At 42.0% G+C, this 18,684-nt stretch overlaps 1 protein-coding gene and 1 pseudogene across 1 annotated transcript; one reads left to right on the top strand and one right to left on the bottom strand.

Moving 5' to 3' along the window:
* Window positions 1-13,697: 13,697 nt before the first annotated feature.
* LOC113099737 (uncharacterized) lies at window positions 13,698-14,676 on the bottom strand (the record flags this gene model as incomplete). Its single annotated transcript, XM_026264665.1, has 3 exons — window positions 13,698-14,004; window positions 14,085-14,381; window positions 14,538-14,676. Coding segments are annotated over 3 exons (639 nt in total), but the record flags the coding sequence as incomplete, so codon positions are not given.
* Window positions 14,677-17,835: 3,159 nt separating this feature from the next.
* On the top strand, window positions 17,836-18,684 carry LOC113099736 (protein N-lysine methyltransferase METTL21A-like; annotated as a pseudogene).

Here is an 18,684-nt window from a genome sequence, read left to right as displayed (position 1 = left end):
GCACCCCCTGGCCTTCCAGGGTAGGTTCCACCACACTGCCGGTTGAAGTCCTCCATCAGCGACCGATCCAGTATATCCCGAGCTGGGACCGAACTCCTTTCATCTGGACCATATCCCTCCCAGTCCACCAGAGACTGAAATCCCTGACCTCGACGTCTGACATCCAGCAACCTCCTGACAGTGAAGGCTGGGGAACCATCCACTAGACGGGGAGGGGGAGGGTTAGTAGCAGATGAGTTAAGGCGAGAATGAAACACAGGCTTGACCCGAGAAACATGAAAGGCTGGGTGTACCCGACCAAGTATGGGAAGTAACTTGAGCTTTACCGCCACCGGACTCAATACCTTGGTGATCTGATATGGCCCCATGAACCTGGGGGCTAACTTACGAGAAGCCACCCGGAGAGGAAGGTCCTTAGTTGACAGCCATACTCTCTGACCACATATGTAGCGGGGAGCAGGAATACAGTGATGGTCAGCCGCTGCTTTGGTTCATCTGGAAACCCGAGCCAAGGTTTCCTCAGCCCTCCTCCAGGTGCGGCGACACCTGCAGACGAAGGCTAAGGGAGATGGAACAGATGGAACAGCAGCACCTGTGAGGGGAACATAGGAGGTTGAAAACTGCCACTGGCAAGGAGTAATGGGCATATAACTCGGATTATGGGATGTCAGGCAGCGGAGAACTTGTTCCAGAACCTGGTTTGCCCGGTAAGGCTGGCCATTTGTCTGAGGGTGAAAACCTGACGACAGACTCGTAGAGGCCCCGATCTGTCGATAGAACTCCTTCCAGAACCGGGAGACAAACTGTGGCCCCCTATCAGAAACCACGTCCACCGGAAGGCCATGAATCCGGAAGATGTGGTCAACCACCACTTGAGCTGTCTCCTTAGCTGAAGGCAGTTTGGGAAGGGTGATGAAATGGGCTGCCTTAGAGAAGCGATCAACCACCGTCAATACTACGGTGTTACCCCTCGATGGTGGAAGACCAGTGACAAAGTCAAGGGCTATGTGTGAACAGGGGCGGGAGGGGATGTGTAAGGGGTGTAGCAGACCAACAGGAGGCTGATTAAAACTCTTGTTCTGGGCGCAAATTGGGCAGGCAAACACAAACTGCCTGATGTCCTGGGCCATGGATGGCCACCAAAATCGCTGGCGGATGGCAGCCAGAGATCTCCGAACCCCAGGATGACAGACTAACTTGGATGAATGCCCCCACTGGAGGACTTCAAGGTGCAGCACAGCCGGCACAAAAAGTCCTTGGCACCTCTCTCTCTCGTATGGCCTACAGCACTCTTCTCTCCACATCCCAGGAGAGGGACCCCACCACAATTTCTCTAGTGATAATGGTTTCAGTTGATGCACAGGTTCTCTTAGTATCCCTGTAAAGACGGGAGAGGGCATCGGGTTTTACATGCTTTGGAGCATGGGCGATACGAGAGAGAGAAGTTGAACCGGCCAAAGAACAGTGCCCATCGGGCCTGGCGTGAACTCACCCTCTTGGCCGAACGGACGTATTCCAAATTCTTATGGTCCGTCCAAACCAAGAAGGGCTGTGCTGACCCCTCCAACCAGTGACGCCACTCATCCAAGGCCAGTCTGACCGCCAACAGCTCCTGGTTCCCTACGTCATAATTCCGTTCTGCTGGGCTCAGGCCGTGAGAGTAGTAGGCACAGGGATGTACCTTCCCGTCTCTGGGGGACCTCTAAGAAAGGACCGCACCTACTTCAATCTCAGAAGCATCCACCTCCACAATAAACTGACGTTCAGGGTCTGGAAATGAAAGAACAGGAGCAGAAATGTATCAGGACTTTAGGTCACTAAAGGCCTCCTGAGCCTTCCAACTAAACGGTACCTTAGTGGAGGTAAGAGCTGTCAAGGGTGCAGCAACCTGACTAAAGTTTCTGATGAAGTGCCTGTAGAAGTTGGCAAATCACAGAAACCGCTGCAGTGCCTTGCGTGAGTCTGGAGGTGGCCACTCGGCTACGGCCCTTACCTTAGCGGGATCTGCTTTGATTCCCTCCGCTGAAATTATATAGCCCAGGAAGGGAACTGACTTGGAGTGGAAAACGCACTTCTCGGATTTAACATATAGCTGGTTTTTCAGCAGCCTTTGTAGCACCTGTCGCACGTGTTGGATGTGTACCTGAAGTGAAGGAGAAAAAAATGAGAATGTCATCAAGGTACACAAAGACAAATTTGTTAACCATGTCTCGCAACACGTTATTAACCAGGGCCTGGAAGACAGCTGGGGCATTTGTCAGGCCAAAGGGTAGCAACCGGTACTCATAATGTCCCGAAGGAGTGATGAATGCTGTCTTCCACTCATCCCCCTCTCGAATCCGAACCAGGTGATAAGCATTACGGAGGTCCAACTTACTGAAGACCTTGGCTCCCTGCAAAAGTTCAAAGGCAGATGACATTAAAGGCAGGGGGTACCTATTCTTAATGGTAATGTCATTCAAACCTTTGTAATCAATACAAGGGCGCAAGGAGCCATCCTTCTTAACAAAGAAAAATCCTGCGCCAGCAGGAGACGAGGAGGGACAGATGAGACCGGCATCAAGGGACTCATGAATATATTTGTCCATAGCCTCTCTTTCTGGACCAGACAGGGAATATAACCGACCCCTGGGCGGAGAAGTGCCTGGGAGGAGGTTGATGGCACAATCATAAGGCCGGTGAGGAGGCAGGGACACAGCCCGGGACTTGCTGAAGACCTGCCACAGATTGCAGTACTCCTCCAGCACCCCGGACAGATCAGCATCATCCACCTGCACAACAGGAAACACAGCACCAGGAAAAGAGGCACAACCCAAACAAGACTCAAGACAAGACTGCTTCCAAGACAAAACTGAGTTTCTGGCCCAATCCACATGAGGGGGGGCACTCGGGAAGTCAAAAGAAGGTACAGCTCAGTTATTTCATGCTGATTCCCTGAAACGTTAAGACTTACAGGAGGGGTGAGGTGAGTGATGGTGGTGATAGGGGAATCATCAAAAGACTGAACAGAGATAGGAGTAGAGAGGGGAATGGCAGGAATTCCCCACTGCTTGGCCAGTGCCATGTCCATGAAACTACCACCAGCCCCAGAATCCACCAGGGCCAAACAGGAGTGACTGGAACCTCCAAAAACTATCCAGGAACAGGGCAGTCTGGAGCAGATCCAAAAGAGCCTCCTGGACGAATTCCACTTGGAAAATCCACTGATGCAATGCCCAGATAAACTGACAGGGAGGCGGGGACGCTGAGACATGAACGAGAACAACACGACGATCTGACAACAGACAGATCACATGAGGAGACTAAATAGAGAAGGAGTGATTAACATGATGCAGAGCAGGTGATGGTGACCAATAACAAGATATTAATAATGAAACAAGAGGGCGGAGACGGGCACCATGGTGACAGAAGCACATGGTAAGTGTAAACAACCACACACTATAGGGAAAAAATGACAGATCAGCCCGGGGACATGACATTAATAGTATTTATAGCTCGTAAGGCTGTGTATCTACTAGAAATGATTACCTCAAAATGTACGTCGGTATGCAATTTTCCCTATTGCTCGAGCCAGTTCTCTGTGTTCCACAGTCTGTTGTTCTGATGTTCCTGATGGTAAGAGATCCAGTTTGATTGTTTATCTGTAGTCTGTCTCTGAATTTCTCAGCATTAAAATCACTGACATCTTCATTCTGTCTGTTTCTGAACCAAGAAAACCAAAATAGCCAGATTTAAAAAATGGTTCACCCAAAAATTAATGTTTTGTCATTATTTGCTCACCCTGTTGATCCAGACCTGTTCGACTTTCTGTTGTCTGTGGAACCCAAAAGATATTTTGAAGACATATAGTAAAAGCGAAGAGGATCCAGTGCACTGCATTCACACAAAAAAGAAGCAGTCCTTCACTCAAAAACGACGCTCACACACAAATTGCACTCATGCAATTAAAGGAACTGTCTTAATTTGACACATTTATCTCTGCTGATTATCTCTGTTGCTATAGTAATTATTTGTATTTGGCTTCTCAATTTCTGAATTTGAGAAGTCAGGACTTAAAATGGCTCTCGGAGTCTCGATAATGCTGCAAAATCTCTTTATGATGTCTACAAAGCTATGATTCTGACAATTCAAAACTAGTGAATAATTTGAAAACTATATTTAAAATGTATATCTAAAGTAAATCTCCTGACTAAACTTAACCTGAAAACACTTTTCTACCAGATGCCATAAACAGGAAAAAAAATGGGCAGCTTTCTTCAGGTATTATAGATGGATGGATGATACCGTCTCTATTTCATAGAAAAATTTAAGTTAAAGTTCACTTTATCTAAAAACAGTCATGCACCTATGAACTACAAAAGATAAAGTCATGTTGTTAAAGATAGGACTTTCATTTGACACATTTATTTTTGCTGATCATATCTGTGCAATCATTATTTTTTATCAGATTTTTTATTTCAATGTTGGCCTTGACATTTTTATTTTTCATTATCATACTGATGCAGATTCTAAACATATAGTTAAATTTGTTAGTATTTGAGTTAATTTGTTAGTATCTCCGGGAAACCCTTTAACAATCTACTGGGATTCAAACGAACAACCTTCAGTACCTGATGATCATTTCAAACTGATTCCATTCAACCCCTTGATAAACAACAAGCAGATTAGACAAAGAATCACACTTTATTTTAAGGTCCAATTGTCGCTATTAACTAACCATTAAAGGGTAACTAAACCCCTGGTCAGAGCCTGACTCCACCCACTGACAATATTTGCTGAAAATGCTGAAAAGTGGGCAGATCACAGCGGAGATAGAGGGGACGAACCTAGGGCGGGGCTGAGTGAGTGCGGCATGAACACGAGACCCGCAGTGACGGATTGATTGACGGCTGCTGTCAGAGACGCTAAAATGGAGAGTGACTGTAATGACGCAAGTAGCTTTGCAACAGAGCGATCATTTGAAGTAGAGGACTTTTCTCCCTTACCTTCACCTGAAGTGGAGGATGTCGAGGTGTCTGTTCATATCAATTTGAGCCGCTGGCTCAAACTGCGGCCTTAACTCCCGCATCGCATTTCAGCGCGAGCCGTGTGGAGAAGCCCATTTCCACCTCCATTGCATTGGAGAAGCAGTCCCGTGTAAAATGCAGTTTGCACACTCCAGCTCTAGGCGGGAACTCACGGTCTACCAGGCCAAGTGCATGCAACCACTGGCACCTAATTTTAAAGTCTGCTGGAAAACACTGCTGGACTGCATAGCTGTCACAACCAGCAACACACCTACGTACCATCGTGACCACTGTACTAAATACAGATAAATCTACGCTAACTTGAAGATTTAAATAACTATATAATTAATATGCTAAATAGATGCTATAATAGTCTATCCTGATCGTTTTCAATACTTGCAATTCCAACTCCTGACTCACTACAGTGATTTTGACGGAACAAGATGGTTTTATACTGCCAAGGGCGTGGTAGCTATTAAGATTAGGCATATGGGCATGCAGAATATGTGCTTTATAAGTACTAATAAACTGCCAATATGTCAATTATTGGCTTGTTAATAAGCAAACTTGTTAATAATTAATTGGTCCCTATACTAAAGTGTTAAACATCACTTAAGAAACGTAGACTCAGTTGACTCAGTTGTCCTTGAAAACCCATAATATGCTTTATATTATTTAAATGAAAAGATAAAGTACGTACATATTGCAAGGGTTCACACTCTTTCTGACCAATGGATTTCCATGACGTTTTTATGAGAATTGACTCTAAAGAACAATTTGTCCATGGCTCTTCATTCAGGGACCCGATTGAGATATTCTCCACTTCTTTTAAGCTTTTCAGGATCTGATGTCATAAATCACTATGGCAACAATAGCCACTCCACCACAGCAGCAATGACCAATCGAATCACAGCTTCATTGAAACCGCAACAGTGAACAGAATCTAAGGACAGAAAGGACAGGTTTTATTCAGTACCTGCACCAAAATTATGACTAATAATTGTCTTAAATAAGTGTTAATGTTACCACTGATGTACCTTGACAGAGTTGAGTGATGTCCAGATGTTCAGTCAGGTTAGTGAATGAATTGTTTATCACACAGCTGTAGGTGTTGTTCTCCTGATATTCCACCTCCAGATTTAGAGATATACTGTTGTTGACATCAGACACACTGATCCTGGACAATAAACTGTTTCCTTTGTACCAGGAGAGAGACACAGCACTCACATTCAACACTGAACACAACAGTGAACAATTAGATGATCCTGATGATCCTGATGATGAAGAACATGTAGAGTATCTGCTGATGACAGGGATGGGAAGACGAGCTAGAAAACATGAAAGAAGTGTGAAAGAAAGAATAATGTGAAAGAAGTGTTAGGTCATAATGACATTAAAGATTAGAAATGGTAAAATGTTAGGGCAAGGACTAATTAAATTCATCTACTCACCATAGACTGTAACATTAAATAAGTATGTTAATAATGGACTGTCCACTTGATAAAGTCCAGAGTCTGTTGTTCTGATGTTCCTGATGGGTCAGAGATGCAGTTTGATTGTCGATTTTTAGTCTGTTTCTAAATATCTCATCAAGGTAATATCTAATATAATTTGCCTTCTCATCAAATTGAATGACTTCAACTAAACGAGTGTCTTCAGGTCCAAACCACCAGTATATACACTCACCTAAAGGATTATTAGGAACGCCTGTTTAATGCAATTATCTAATCAACCAATCACATGGCAGTTGCTTCAATGCATTCAGGGGTGTGGTCCTGGTCAAGACAATCTCTTGAACTCCAACTGTTAGAATGGGAAAGAAAGGTGATTTAAGCAATTTTGAGTGTGGCTTGGTTGTTGGTGCCAGATGGGCCGGTCTGAGTATTTCACAATCTGCTCAGTTACTGGGATTTTCACGCATAACCATTTCTAGGGTTTACAAAGAATGGTGTGAAAATGGAAAAACATCCAGTATGCGGCAGTCCTGTGGGCGAAAATGCCTTGTTGATGCTAGAGGTCAGAGGAGAATGGGCGAACTGATTCAAGCTGATAGAAGAGCAACAAAGCATTTGTGAAGCCACAACACACACAACCTTGAGGCGGATGGGCTACAACAGCAGAAGACCCCACCAACCTACAGTTTGCACGAGCTCACCAAAATTGGACAGTTGAAGACTGGAAAAATGTTGCCTGGTCTGATGAGTCTCAATTTGTGTTGAGACATTCAGATGGTAGAGTTCGATTTTGGCGTAAACAGATTGAGAACATGGATCCATCATGCCTTATTACCACTCTGCAATTCTCTGGGGGATGTTTTTTTGGCACACTTTAGGCCCCTTAGTGCCAATTGGGCATTGTTTAAATGCCACGGCCTACCTGAGCATTGTTTCTGACCATGTTCATCCCTTAATGACCACCATGTACCCATCCTCTGATGGCTACTTCCAGCAGGATAATGCACCATGTCACAAACTCGAATAATTTCAAATTGGTTTCTTGAACATGAAAATGAGTTCATTGTACTAAAATGCCCCCCACAGTCACCAGATCTCAACCCAATAGAGCATCTTTGGGATGTGGTGGAACGGGAGCTTCGTGCCCTCGATGTGCATCCCACAAATCTCCATCAACTGCAAGATGCTATCCTATCAATATGGGTCAACATTTCTAAAGAAAGCTTTCAGCACCTTGTTGAATCAATGCCACGTAGAATTAAGGCAGTTCTGAAGGCGAAAGGGGGTCAAATACAGTATTAGTATGGTATTCCTAATAATCCTTTAGGTGAGTGTATATTGTTTATAGTGCCTGTGTATCTCAGTAACAAAATCTCCTTCCATCACCAAGAATATATGTATTCCATCTGTACCAAAACAATAAACACTTACCAACCAGATGCCACAAACAGAAGAAAATGAATGAGTGAGGCATTTCTTCAAAAGTATGGGAATAAAATATTCCTCAAACCTGAGGGAAGGAAATGTGTCCTAGCAAAAATGTGTCCTATCTTGAAACTAGATAATGAGTTTAACTTCTCCTTCAGTCTTTACACATCTATAAATATTTAGTTGTTTGTTCCTCACACTCTTATTAGTCATGTGTTAGTCTATACCAGCACAACTTCTTATTATTATTATTTTTTTGTCTATTATTAACCAGGTTTATTTAAACAGCTGTTTTTTTTATTCATTTATGCATCTGCATGTTACATTTTAGTTCTCGTTGGTCCCAGGGTAATTAGTCAGCAGTTTATGTCTCAGATTATTGGCTTTAAAAGCTGACTGTAAAACTGAGTAAAACGACTGGAATATGGCAACACAATCAGATGTGTACTTCTTCAGCTACTGCTGGGATGAACAAACAGCTTTCTCCAGGTATGATAGATGCTTTGGATGATACAGTCTATTTTTCACAGGAAAGCTGTTTAGTTAGTCAAATATGAGGTTGAAGTTGAAGTTCACGTTAGCTGAAAAGCATTCCTGCACCGATAAACTACACACTCACTCATATTAACATACAGATCTTCTCTTTCTCTTCTTTTTTTTATCAGGTTCCAACAACCCTATTGCTGTAGAGCACTGCCATATTAAAATTAAGTTTTAAAAATAAAAATGTTAATAAAAAGAGCCATTACTATTTGCCAAAATTGTTAATGAAAACAAGGATAAAGGTCCCCACAAGTTCTACAACAGTCATAATAACCCTGCAATTAAGGCAGTATACCTTTTTAAAAGCTCATTATTGTCAAATGTTTTTAAAATGTTTACATTCCAAGGCAGATTGCTGGCAATAGACATTTTAGGATACTTTGTTTCACGGTTCATGGATCTGTGTGTTAGTTTCTGCATGTCTGTCTCTCGTTACCTGTCTGATTGCTCATTCAGCGTTGCTCCGGCAACCGTGGAGCTGACAAGTTAATCAGCACAGCTGCACCTGCCACTTGTTCTTTGCTGTCTTTATCTGTCTTGTGTTCGGTACTGCATTCTGTGAGATCATTATTTGAGTTTGTCCATGCCCGTCTTCTCTCCAGTCCTCAGAGTCCTAAATTGCTCTCTGCCTTGGATCGGAGTTAGATCGGGTCACTGCCTCGCAGTATCCGTGTGGCTGAGACCTTCTCACCTTCTCACCTGCTCACCTGCTCACTGGCTCACCAGCTCATGTGCATCCTCTACGTATCTTGCTTGTTTGCTGTAGGGACAAAATAAACTGACTTCACTTGCACCTGGATTTTGTGTTATCATTATGTGACAGAAAGATCTGACCATATATGGATCCAGCAAGTGTTGCGGAACTGAAAGACATTCTCACCAGCAGCAATAGTCATTTTGCTCAGAAGGAATAGCAAATCATGTGGTGCAGGCACTTGTTACACAGGTATCGGATCTAACAACTCCAGTTCAACAGTTAAAGCCTGAACCTGCCCAACAGCCCACTGCGTTTAATCCCCCGACTGTTTCGCCAGGTGGATTTTACCAACCGGCGTGCTGAGCCCCGTCTACTGCCTCCAACTGTCCACTCCGGTGAGCCCCTGTTATGTAATTCATTTCTAACTACGTGTTCTCTTCACATTGCTCTCCAACCTTCGTCTTTTTACCACAGAAGAATCCAAAGTTGCTTTTATCATCAAACTGCTGTCTGGACGAGCGGTTCAAGGTCATGACCAATTCTCAGGTATGGTGGAGAAGACAGCTGATCGTCGCTTCAATCCTGAATCCATGCAGATGGGCGGAGCTCACCTTTCTCGATAGGAGAAGGAGATACGCAGAAACCAGGGGCTGTGTCTAAACTGCGGTACTGCGGGTCACATTGCAGCGACAATAAGTACCAGAAGAAGTGCTTCTTATTCTTACCCAAAAAATACAAAATGGAAGGAATAGTTAAAACTGAACACAATCTTGCTACTCAAGCTGTCTATGAACACTCATCTATCGAAAATGCATGCAGATCCCCTACACTCTTGATGGAGGTCAGTGTAAGCAGGAGAAGAGTTTTTAAAGAAAGAAACTTTAGCTTGACTGACTGAAAAGTCTCAAATGGACCTTTCTGTAGTGTTTTAAGCACTGGAGACAGGTACCAAGTGGGTATGTAGGGGAGCCAGGGAGGATTTAACCTGATGACCCGGTCATGCTTACCTACCGACTTCCCTTCCACTGGGTAACGGTTAGCAGCAACAAAGACTTAGACAAGGGTAAATGAAAACACAACCCTGATCGGGTATCTCTGGGAGTCTTCTCGACGAGAAGAACACCGCTCGATGAACAAGTTCCACTTCAAGGCATAAATCTCATAAACGGTGCTCTCGCCGAAGTGATGGTGTCAACTACCTCTTGGGGTAAGTCACAAGAACCTCCGTGCTTGCCTCTTAAGCACCCTTTAAGACGGTTTTGGCAAGGCGCACTGCTATCAACTCTAGGCAATTGATATGCCAGTACACATGGGGGCATGTCCACACCCCCGACACTGCATGCCTGTTGTATATGGCCCCCTAGCCAGTGGTGTAGACAGGGGTTATAAAGGTGGAGGTCATGAAGCCAGTGCCGATACGGTCTCATTTTTCAGTGGCCCTTGGCAACAGGCAGGTTGGGGCATTGTGGATGGCAGGCAGGTGAAGGCATCAGCTGCCCGCTGGGGCAGGGTGTGATGAACCGCCTCAGTCTACATCTGTGCAGCAGAGAGCTGCTGGGCCAAGCTCTTGACTATGTCGTCGAAGAGGACACATGGTCATTAAAGCCCATCTTTCAAGTTGAAGATCCCTGTGAATGAACGTGTAGATAAATAGTGTAGGAACTCAATTTGCCTGAAGAAATTAATCAGAAATGTGCATTAAAAAAGTTTTTTTAAAGAAATTGTGAGTAAAATTACTTCCGCTGTCAAAAACGCTCTGATCGGAAGTGACGCAATGGCCGGTAAATCTCATCTCTTCGTAATGGAGTCAGACAGTGAAAAGGTTGCAGTAGGGTTTAATGTCAACTCTTACGATGGGCCATTGCCGTATAATTATGAGCCGCCTAGGCAAGAGAGGGGTCAGACAGAGTTAAGGGAAAAGGTAAATGGACAGAGGAAAGAGATAGAGCTGTGGTGTGAGGAGAATCGGTGGAGTGACCACAGGCTATAGCTAATTGTGGCTAACGTTGTCTCCATGTTTATCAGTATCTTTAATAAATCATATTTAGCAATATTGCTGTCGTCTGTTGTTTCAAGCATCCATGTAGATTGTCACCATCTATACCAGCAACATGTGTCTTAAAATGTTTAATTTAGATCCCAGATTTTAAATGAATGCTGTAGGCTATAGCTTACATCTGTGACGGTCAGCTAATCTGGAAAGGGATGGAAATGCTGTGCATTTCTGCATAACATAGTTTATCGTGATATTTTTTTTTAATTGCTAGCTGATTTTTAATCAGTAACTGCTTTCAGACTTAGGTGTCCACATGTTCTGCTTCTGCAGATGTCAAGCGTTTGGGCCGTATATCTGAACAGTATAACCGGCCAGCTTGAATTCCGAACATAGCCGGCTGTCATACTACTCCCCTCTATTCCAGCGGACATTACGTAAATGAGCTCGCATGTACTGCGGAGTACGTGTATGAAAGCAGTTAGTGTTCCGGTTAGGACGGGAATATGCTGTTCATGTAAATACAGTCATTGTTACAAAAACCTACTATAATAACGATAACGACAAACTCTCTTTTCTGTTACCACCTCTCAGACTGCGTAAACCTGGGGTGCTCAACACTACTCCTGGCGATCGACTGTCCTGCAAAGTTCTGCTCCAATCCTAATCAAACACACCTGAAGCAACTAATTAAGTTCTTCAGGCTCACAAAAAAATTAAAGGTAGGTGTGTTTGATTAGGATTGGAGCTAAACGTTGCAGGACAGTCGATTGCCAGGGGCAGGGTTGGGCACCCATGACCTAAACCCACACTGAGAACCAGGGTGGCAGCGCCTATGTTTGCCTGTCATTACATCATATGATGTGTTCTCTGGGAAAAGGCTTTTTATTGGAGCGTAGCCTAGAATAGGTTCACTTTTTTCTCAATTTCTGCCCATGGGTGTTGTAAAACATATGTATTCTTATGTATGTCTTTTTAAATTAACATTTTCATACAAGGTTCTGTATAAATTAAGTTATACAATTAAATTGAAAGATGGCCTTTAAGAAACCGAACTTTGTTGCCATCCCTCATATTGACCAGACACAGCCAGAGATGGCGCTCCTGGACCACAAAATGTGGAGATCGAACAACCCAGAGAACTTGTGGTGACCTACGTCGCTCGGAACGTGAGGTCAGGTTCTGGATCATGAAACCCTTGTGCAGATCCTTCGGTGCCTTTGCCCCCCAGCTGTACCACTGTCAAATGTGAGGTGAGGGAGAAGAACCCAGCAGATTGGATTCCGGCAGTAGTTGCCGTCCATGAGCTGGTGAGCTGCTCATGCACCTCCAGGAAGAAAAGCACGGAGGCACTCTGAGAAACCAATCACCCTCTCGGCAGCCTGGGTCCGGATCTGATTCAGGCCCTGCCACCACCCCGGAGGGCAGCAACACTGCAGAATCTTCCTCTCCAGAGAGCTCTGCCTCCGATGCAGTGATCGACATCTGGTCATCGGGAGGAGCACTCAAGAATACCATTGTTATGCTCTTTGAATAGGGCCCAGCGCGTTCCTTTGGTAACTAAACAGGTAGGGAAGCACTAGAGAAGAAATGTTCCTCCGAGGATTAGTTCACCAAGGGGTTTGCCACCACTGTAAACCTCAAACAACCTGATCTACTGCTGGAAATAGCCCTCATCTGGCAGCCGCTAGGAAGAACACTAGATCGCGGCAGAGGCAATGGAGCTCTGCCAACCTGGAGGAAACGAAGCCTGGCCTGCAGCTCCGAGATGGTCACCTTCCTGCAATGGGAACTTGACTCACCCGCTTACACCACCTAAGTGTGTTTAATGCCCAGACACGTGACCCAGCGATCGTGTCTATCACCCGGCATCAGGCAATGACTGCATCCAGAAACGTACGGGTAATGGCATCTTTAAAAAGATGATCCGTCATCTTTACAATGATGTTGTCTCTCGGAACCCAATTGAAAAGCTAATTTGCATTGTACCTGCTGCCTTTTTATGCTTACTCTGTGATTAACGGCAGCTGGATGCAATAATTGCATCCCAATGTGCATTGGCTCATCTAGTTTACACTCAAAGTAGATTGGTCTCTCTAAGGCTACGTCCACATGAAGCCACAGCTTTTCCTATCTGATCTTTTTTTGTGTGTTAATGTCAGTTAATAAAAAGACAATTGTACAGTATTTTTTTTCAGGCTTATGATACGACACAAAATTTATGTGTATACAGCGAAATGCGTCTCCGTGTGGACAGGGCATAGGCGAGATCCCAATTCGTTGGTTACCAACGTGACTTTCAGAGTGACCAATTGAAAAGGAACTTTTTAGATTAAAATATTTTCTTAATGAGAGCACATAGACTTTTCAGTGCTTCAGATCTTAACAGTGAGGAAAACGTGACATCATTTCCTGTGTCTTACTTAGTTGTAGGTGATAATTCTACCAATGTAAAGACAAAGTATGGTTTGGTAACAGAACTGACACAAGTTTTTTTTATTTTTTTATATATAATGTTATAGAACTATAAGGAGCTGTCATGGAATAGCAAGGGGTAGGCAAATTCCGTCCTGGAGTGCCGATGTCCTGCAGAGTTTAGTTCCAACAGAATTGAAGTGGTAATCAAGAGAAATGTTCTTACTTATTTAATGAAATATTTTACAGCTGAATATATCAATATTTAAATTTCATCAAGATTGTATTCGTTTCCTGTCCAGTGACTGTTAAATTCTCTATTTCCAGGATTTTCACGACCATCATTCAGGAACTTAGCTCTTCTGGATTTTATGTCATAAATCACTATGGCAACAATAGCCAAGCCCACCACAGCAGAGCTGACCAATCGAATAACAACTTCAGTGAAACCGCAACAGTGAACAGAGTCTGAAAAAAAAGAGGTTTTAATAAGAAGCTGCAAAAAATTATGACAAACTCACCAACAACATGATGTTGACGTACTGTACCTGCACATTTGTGGCAGAGTTGAGTGATGTCCAGATGTGTGGTCTGGTTTGTGATGGGATTGTTGATCACACAGCTGTAGATGTTGTTCTCCAGATATTCCACCTCCAGAGGTAGAGAGAGACTGATGCTGAGATCAGACACACTGATGCTGGACAATAAACTGTTTCCTTTGTACCAGGAGAGAGTCACAGCGCTCACATTCAACACTGAACACAGCAGTGAACAATTCTGATCTAAAGATCCTGATGATGAACAGTTTGAAGAGTCCCTAGTAATGTCAGGAATGGGCAGACGAGCTGGAAAATATATATAAAAAATAGGTCAAAAGTATAAATGTTATTACAAGAAGGTGAATATTATTATTGACTTTTATTTTCAGCTTTTTAAGGCCTTTTATCACAAGCTTTCAAAAGAAAGAAATGTATAAATATGCATTCAGTTGAAACACTTACCATAGACCATAACATTGAAGTAGAAAGGTTTGTATTTTATCAGTTGATAAAGTCCAGAGTCTGTTGTTCTGATGTTCCTGATGGTCAGAGATCCAGTTTGATTGTCGATCTGTAGTCTGTTTCTGAATATCTCCGCATTAAAATAATTAATAACAGGTGCCCCCTTATTAAACTGAATGACTATAAATGTTTGTTTGTCAGGTCCGAACCTCCACTGTATGTAATCTATAGTTTGTCTGGGTATATCAGTAACATCAGTGTGAAGAGTAACAGCATCTCCCTCCATCACGGATATCTTCATTCTGTCTGTTACTGAACCTAGCAAACCAAAATACCCAGATTTAAAAAACGGTTCACGCACAAATGCCAATTGCCATTATTTGCTCACCCTGCTGATCCAGACCTGTTCAACTTTATTTTATCTGTGGAACCCAAAAGATCCAGTGCACTGCATTCACACAAAAAATGTCTTTTGAGTTTCCACGGAAGAAAGACAAACAGGTTTGGAGCAATTTAAAGTTGAGGACAGAATTTTAGTTAATCTGACTTTATGTAACCTGATGCGATAAAAACATGTTTAACTCACCAACCAGATGCCATAAACAGAAGAAAATAAGTATGCCGATCATTTTTTTCAACTGTATGAGATAATGGAGCAAGTCTAAAATGAAACTGTTCTGTCTTTCAGTCCAAAGAACTACTCAAGTTGTCTTCGTGTGGTTACATGTCTGTCTGTTCCTCAATAGTCACGTGTAACATTCATCTTGATGATGATGAACCATTTGAAAAGTCTTATAAAGACAGGAATGGGAAGATGGAAGCTAGAAAATATGACATATTAAAGTAAAATAAACTATGCTAAATTAGTCATTCACTCAAAAACGACTCTCACACACAAATTGCGCTCATGCAGTTAAAGGAACTCTCTTACTTTGACACATTTATCTCTGCTGATTATCTCTGTTGCTATAGTAATTATTTGGACTACAAAAGATAAGGTCATGCTGTTAAGGATGTGACTGACTTTCTTTTTACATTTATTTCTGCTGATCATATCTGTGCAATCATTATTTTTATAAGATTTTTTTTATTTCAATGTTGGCCTTGACATCCTGTAGAGCTGTTAAAAGTGGACTTCCTTCAGACTGATTCAAATTCCTTTATTTTTCATTATCTTACTGATGCAGATTCTAAACATATAGTTAAATGTGTTAGTATGTGAGTTCATTTGTTAGTATCTCCAGGAAACCCTTCAACAATCTACTGGGATTCAAACAAACAACCTTCAGTTCCTGATGATCATTTCAAACTGACTCCATTCAGACCCTTGATAAACAACAAGCAGATTAGACAAAGAATCACCCTTTATTTTAAGGTCCAATTCTCACCATTACAGCGCACATATAGAGCTCATGCCATAAGGAAGTGGCTTTGACACATTTATTTTGCTGACTATGTGTTGCCGTAGTCAGTGTTTTTGTCAGGCTTGCTTTTTTCTTTACTTTCTACATCATGGAACCAAATCGCTTTCTCACATTTCCTTCATTCAGTATTTTTTCTTGCTTTTATTTTATATTGAATTATTGTTATAGGCCTATGGGTTCTAATCAGCCATTTTTTTGTCCGCCTTAAAGTAATTCTCAGAAGAAATTATTTAGTATTTAGAGTCCGTGTAAATTTTAGATTTTGTGTTCAATGAATGTAGTCATTTAAATGTAGTCATTCGGTCCACATTAGATTAATTTGAACAGTTGCACTTCCTAACCCTAATTAATCAGATCTCACTTCAGAAATTGTTAAATATTGATGCAACTATAGACATGTTTCACACTGTTAGACTTGTTTTGTATTTTTGCAGTAACTTACTGGGAGCACTATTGCCGGTAAGTTACTGTAACTAACCATTTACAGTAGATTATCACACGTTCATTTTACAGTATAATGCCCTTACTGCAATCTTATTTTATAGTATGATGGCCTAATCACAATTTCATTTTACAGTAAAGTACCGCAACTTAATTTTACAGTACTATAGCCTTATATCCTTACTGTAACTTTTTACAATATAATAATACTACAGTAATTTTACTGTAATTTATTTTATAAAATCTTTTAATATTTTACATGAATGCCATTGAATTTAATAAATTCCAAATAAGTGAGCTGAGTCCATCTATAACAGTGTATTTTGTATTCACTGTCACTATTAAATACAGCCATTACTTATTTATTGTGTTTTATTAAAATCTAAAACTGAATTCATAACAACAAATCAAAGCACAGATCATGACAATATTGCAACAAAAATAAATATGGCAACAAGTATCCTAGCTGGTCTTGGCTGCATGGCCTCCATAACCACTGACAGCTGATCTGAAACAAAACAGAGGGGAAGTGTGTGAGAAATGGTCATGAGTTTATCTCTTCTAAAATTGTTCATGGACAAACAAGGTAACAACTTACACAACAGAAGTTATTCCTAGTATAGTACTGTTTAAACAGTATCGCTTTTTTTGCACATCCTTGTCAGGGAACTCCATTATTTGCCTGAATGTACAATCACATTAAAGAGGTACACTGAGTAACTTTAACATTTTTTACTTAAACTTTTTTTTGGCAGTATATTTTTAGTTGTGACAGCTCTTGATCCAAGGAGTAAGATATGTATTGTTTGTAAATATTAGAGCAAAACAGGCTTTTGAGTCAATCTAGAAGTATTCTTGAAGAATACAGTATTATAACCAATATGAATACTAAATCAAGGTACATAAATGGCCGTCATCAAATTCTGTGAAATGTTTTAATCCAATTAAATCGTATGGAAACTGGAATCAGAATAAGAGAATAAGAATAAATGTGTATCAAACGATACTGAATCAAGATCAGAACTGAATTAAGAGCTTGTGAATCAAATGGAATCTCTATCAATCCCTAACCTAACATATGAGTGATCATATATCATATATAAAACAAAAATGTAAATACTATTTAAGTATCTCAAAGACACAGAGTAAATTAACAGGATTTAAAGAATTATTATGGGGTTTTTTTCTTTAGCTTTTTAGTTTTTATCCTTTAACATCAATGCTCCACACTCCAACCTAGTACGTGGCGGTATATGCGCCTAAAGCTGGTTTGCAAACCGACATTAATATGTACATGTCTACTACATAGAGCTCGACATAAATAAAGCTACCAGGTATGACTTTTATTCTATAATTAACCTTCATTTTATGAAGTATTGAAAGTGTATTAACAAGATATTCTGTGGTCATTTCATGCATTTTAACTGCTGAAGATGGCTTTGGTGCCCTATGATGAGAAACGACTTCCTGCGCTGTCAAAAACTTCAACAGACTTCAGCTGAATTTAATCTGGCCAATCACAAGATCAGACTCAGCCAGGACTGGAGCCGATTTGGCATTGCTGCTGTGAGGGATGCCGTAAGTTCAGCTTCATCAACTGTACTTAATGGGTAAAAATCTGGACTGGTTAAAGAAAGGTTGCAGGTTCGAATCCCATGGGATTTGTTCACATGTGCATACCTTCTCCTGTCATAATAAATAGTCAATCCCTGTTTATTTTCCAGGCGGTAGTGCTCTGCATGTTCCTGGAGATGGGAAAGGTGGATCTGAGAGGAAAGGGAGTTATTGAGCTTGGAGCCGGCACAGGTTTGGTGGGAATTGTAGCTGCTCTGCCTGAATATTTCTCTCTCTCTCTTTTGTGTCAGAATTATTTTATACACTAGTACTCCTTTCTCTCAGGAGCCAGTCTGACAATTACAGACTGAGCACTTGCACTGAAATTTCTGACTGCTAATGTGTGTGAAAACTTTCCTCTGGACCGCAGGTATCCGAACTCCCCTGGGGTGAGGATCTACATCTGTATCCCACAGGCAGCTTTAATTTGACCCTGGGAGCCAACATTGTTTACCTGGACTCTGCTGCAGACTCTTGAACACCTGAACTCGGAGGACACAGCGGTGTTGTTGTCCTGCTAGATTCGTTACGAGCGAGTCGAGTGCTTCCTGATGGAGCTTCGCCAGTGGTTCTCTGTGCAAGAAGTCTATTACAGAGCCGTGAAGAACACCACCAACACTGTAAGAGTTGGTGTGGAGGAAACTTTGGGTGGAGGTTCTTGTTTTTAA

The sequence above is a fragment of the Carassius auratus genome, unplaced genomic scaffold (assembly GCF_003368295.1).
Source record: "Carassius auratus strain Wakin unplaced genomic scaffold, ASM336829v1 scaf_tig00217025, whole genome shotgun sequence".
Classification (NCBI taxonomy): Eukaryota; Metazoa; Chordata; class Actinopteri; order Cypriniformes; family Cyprinidae; genus Carassius; species Carassius auratus.
The sequence above is the reverse complement of the archived record's forward strand: the minus strand, read 5'-3'. Positions and strand labels throughout refer to the sequence as shown.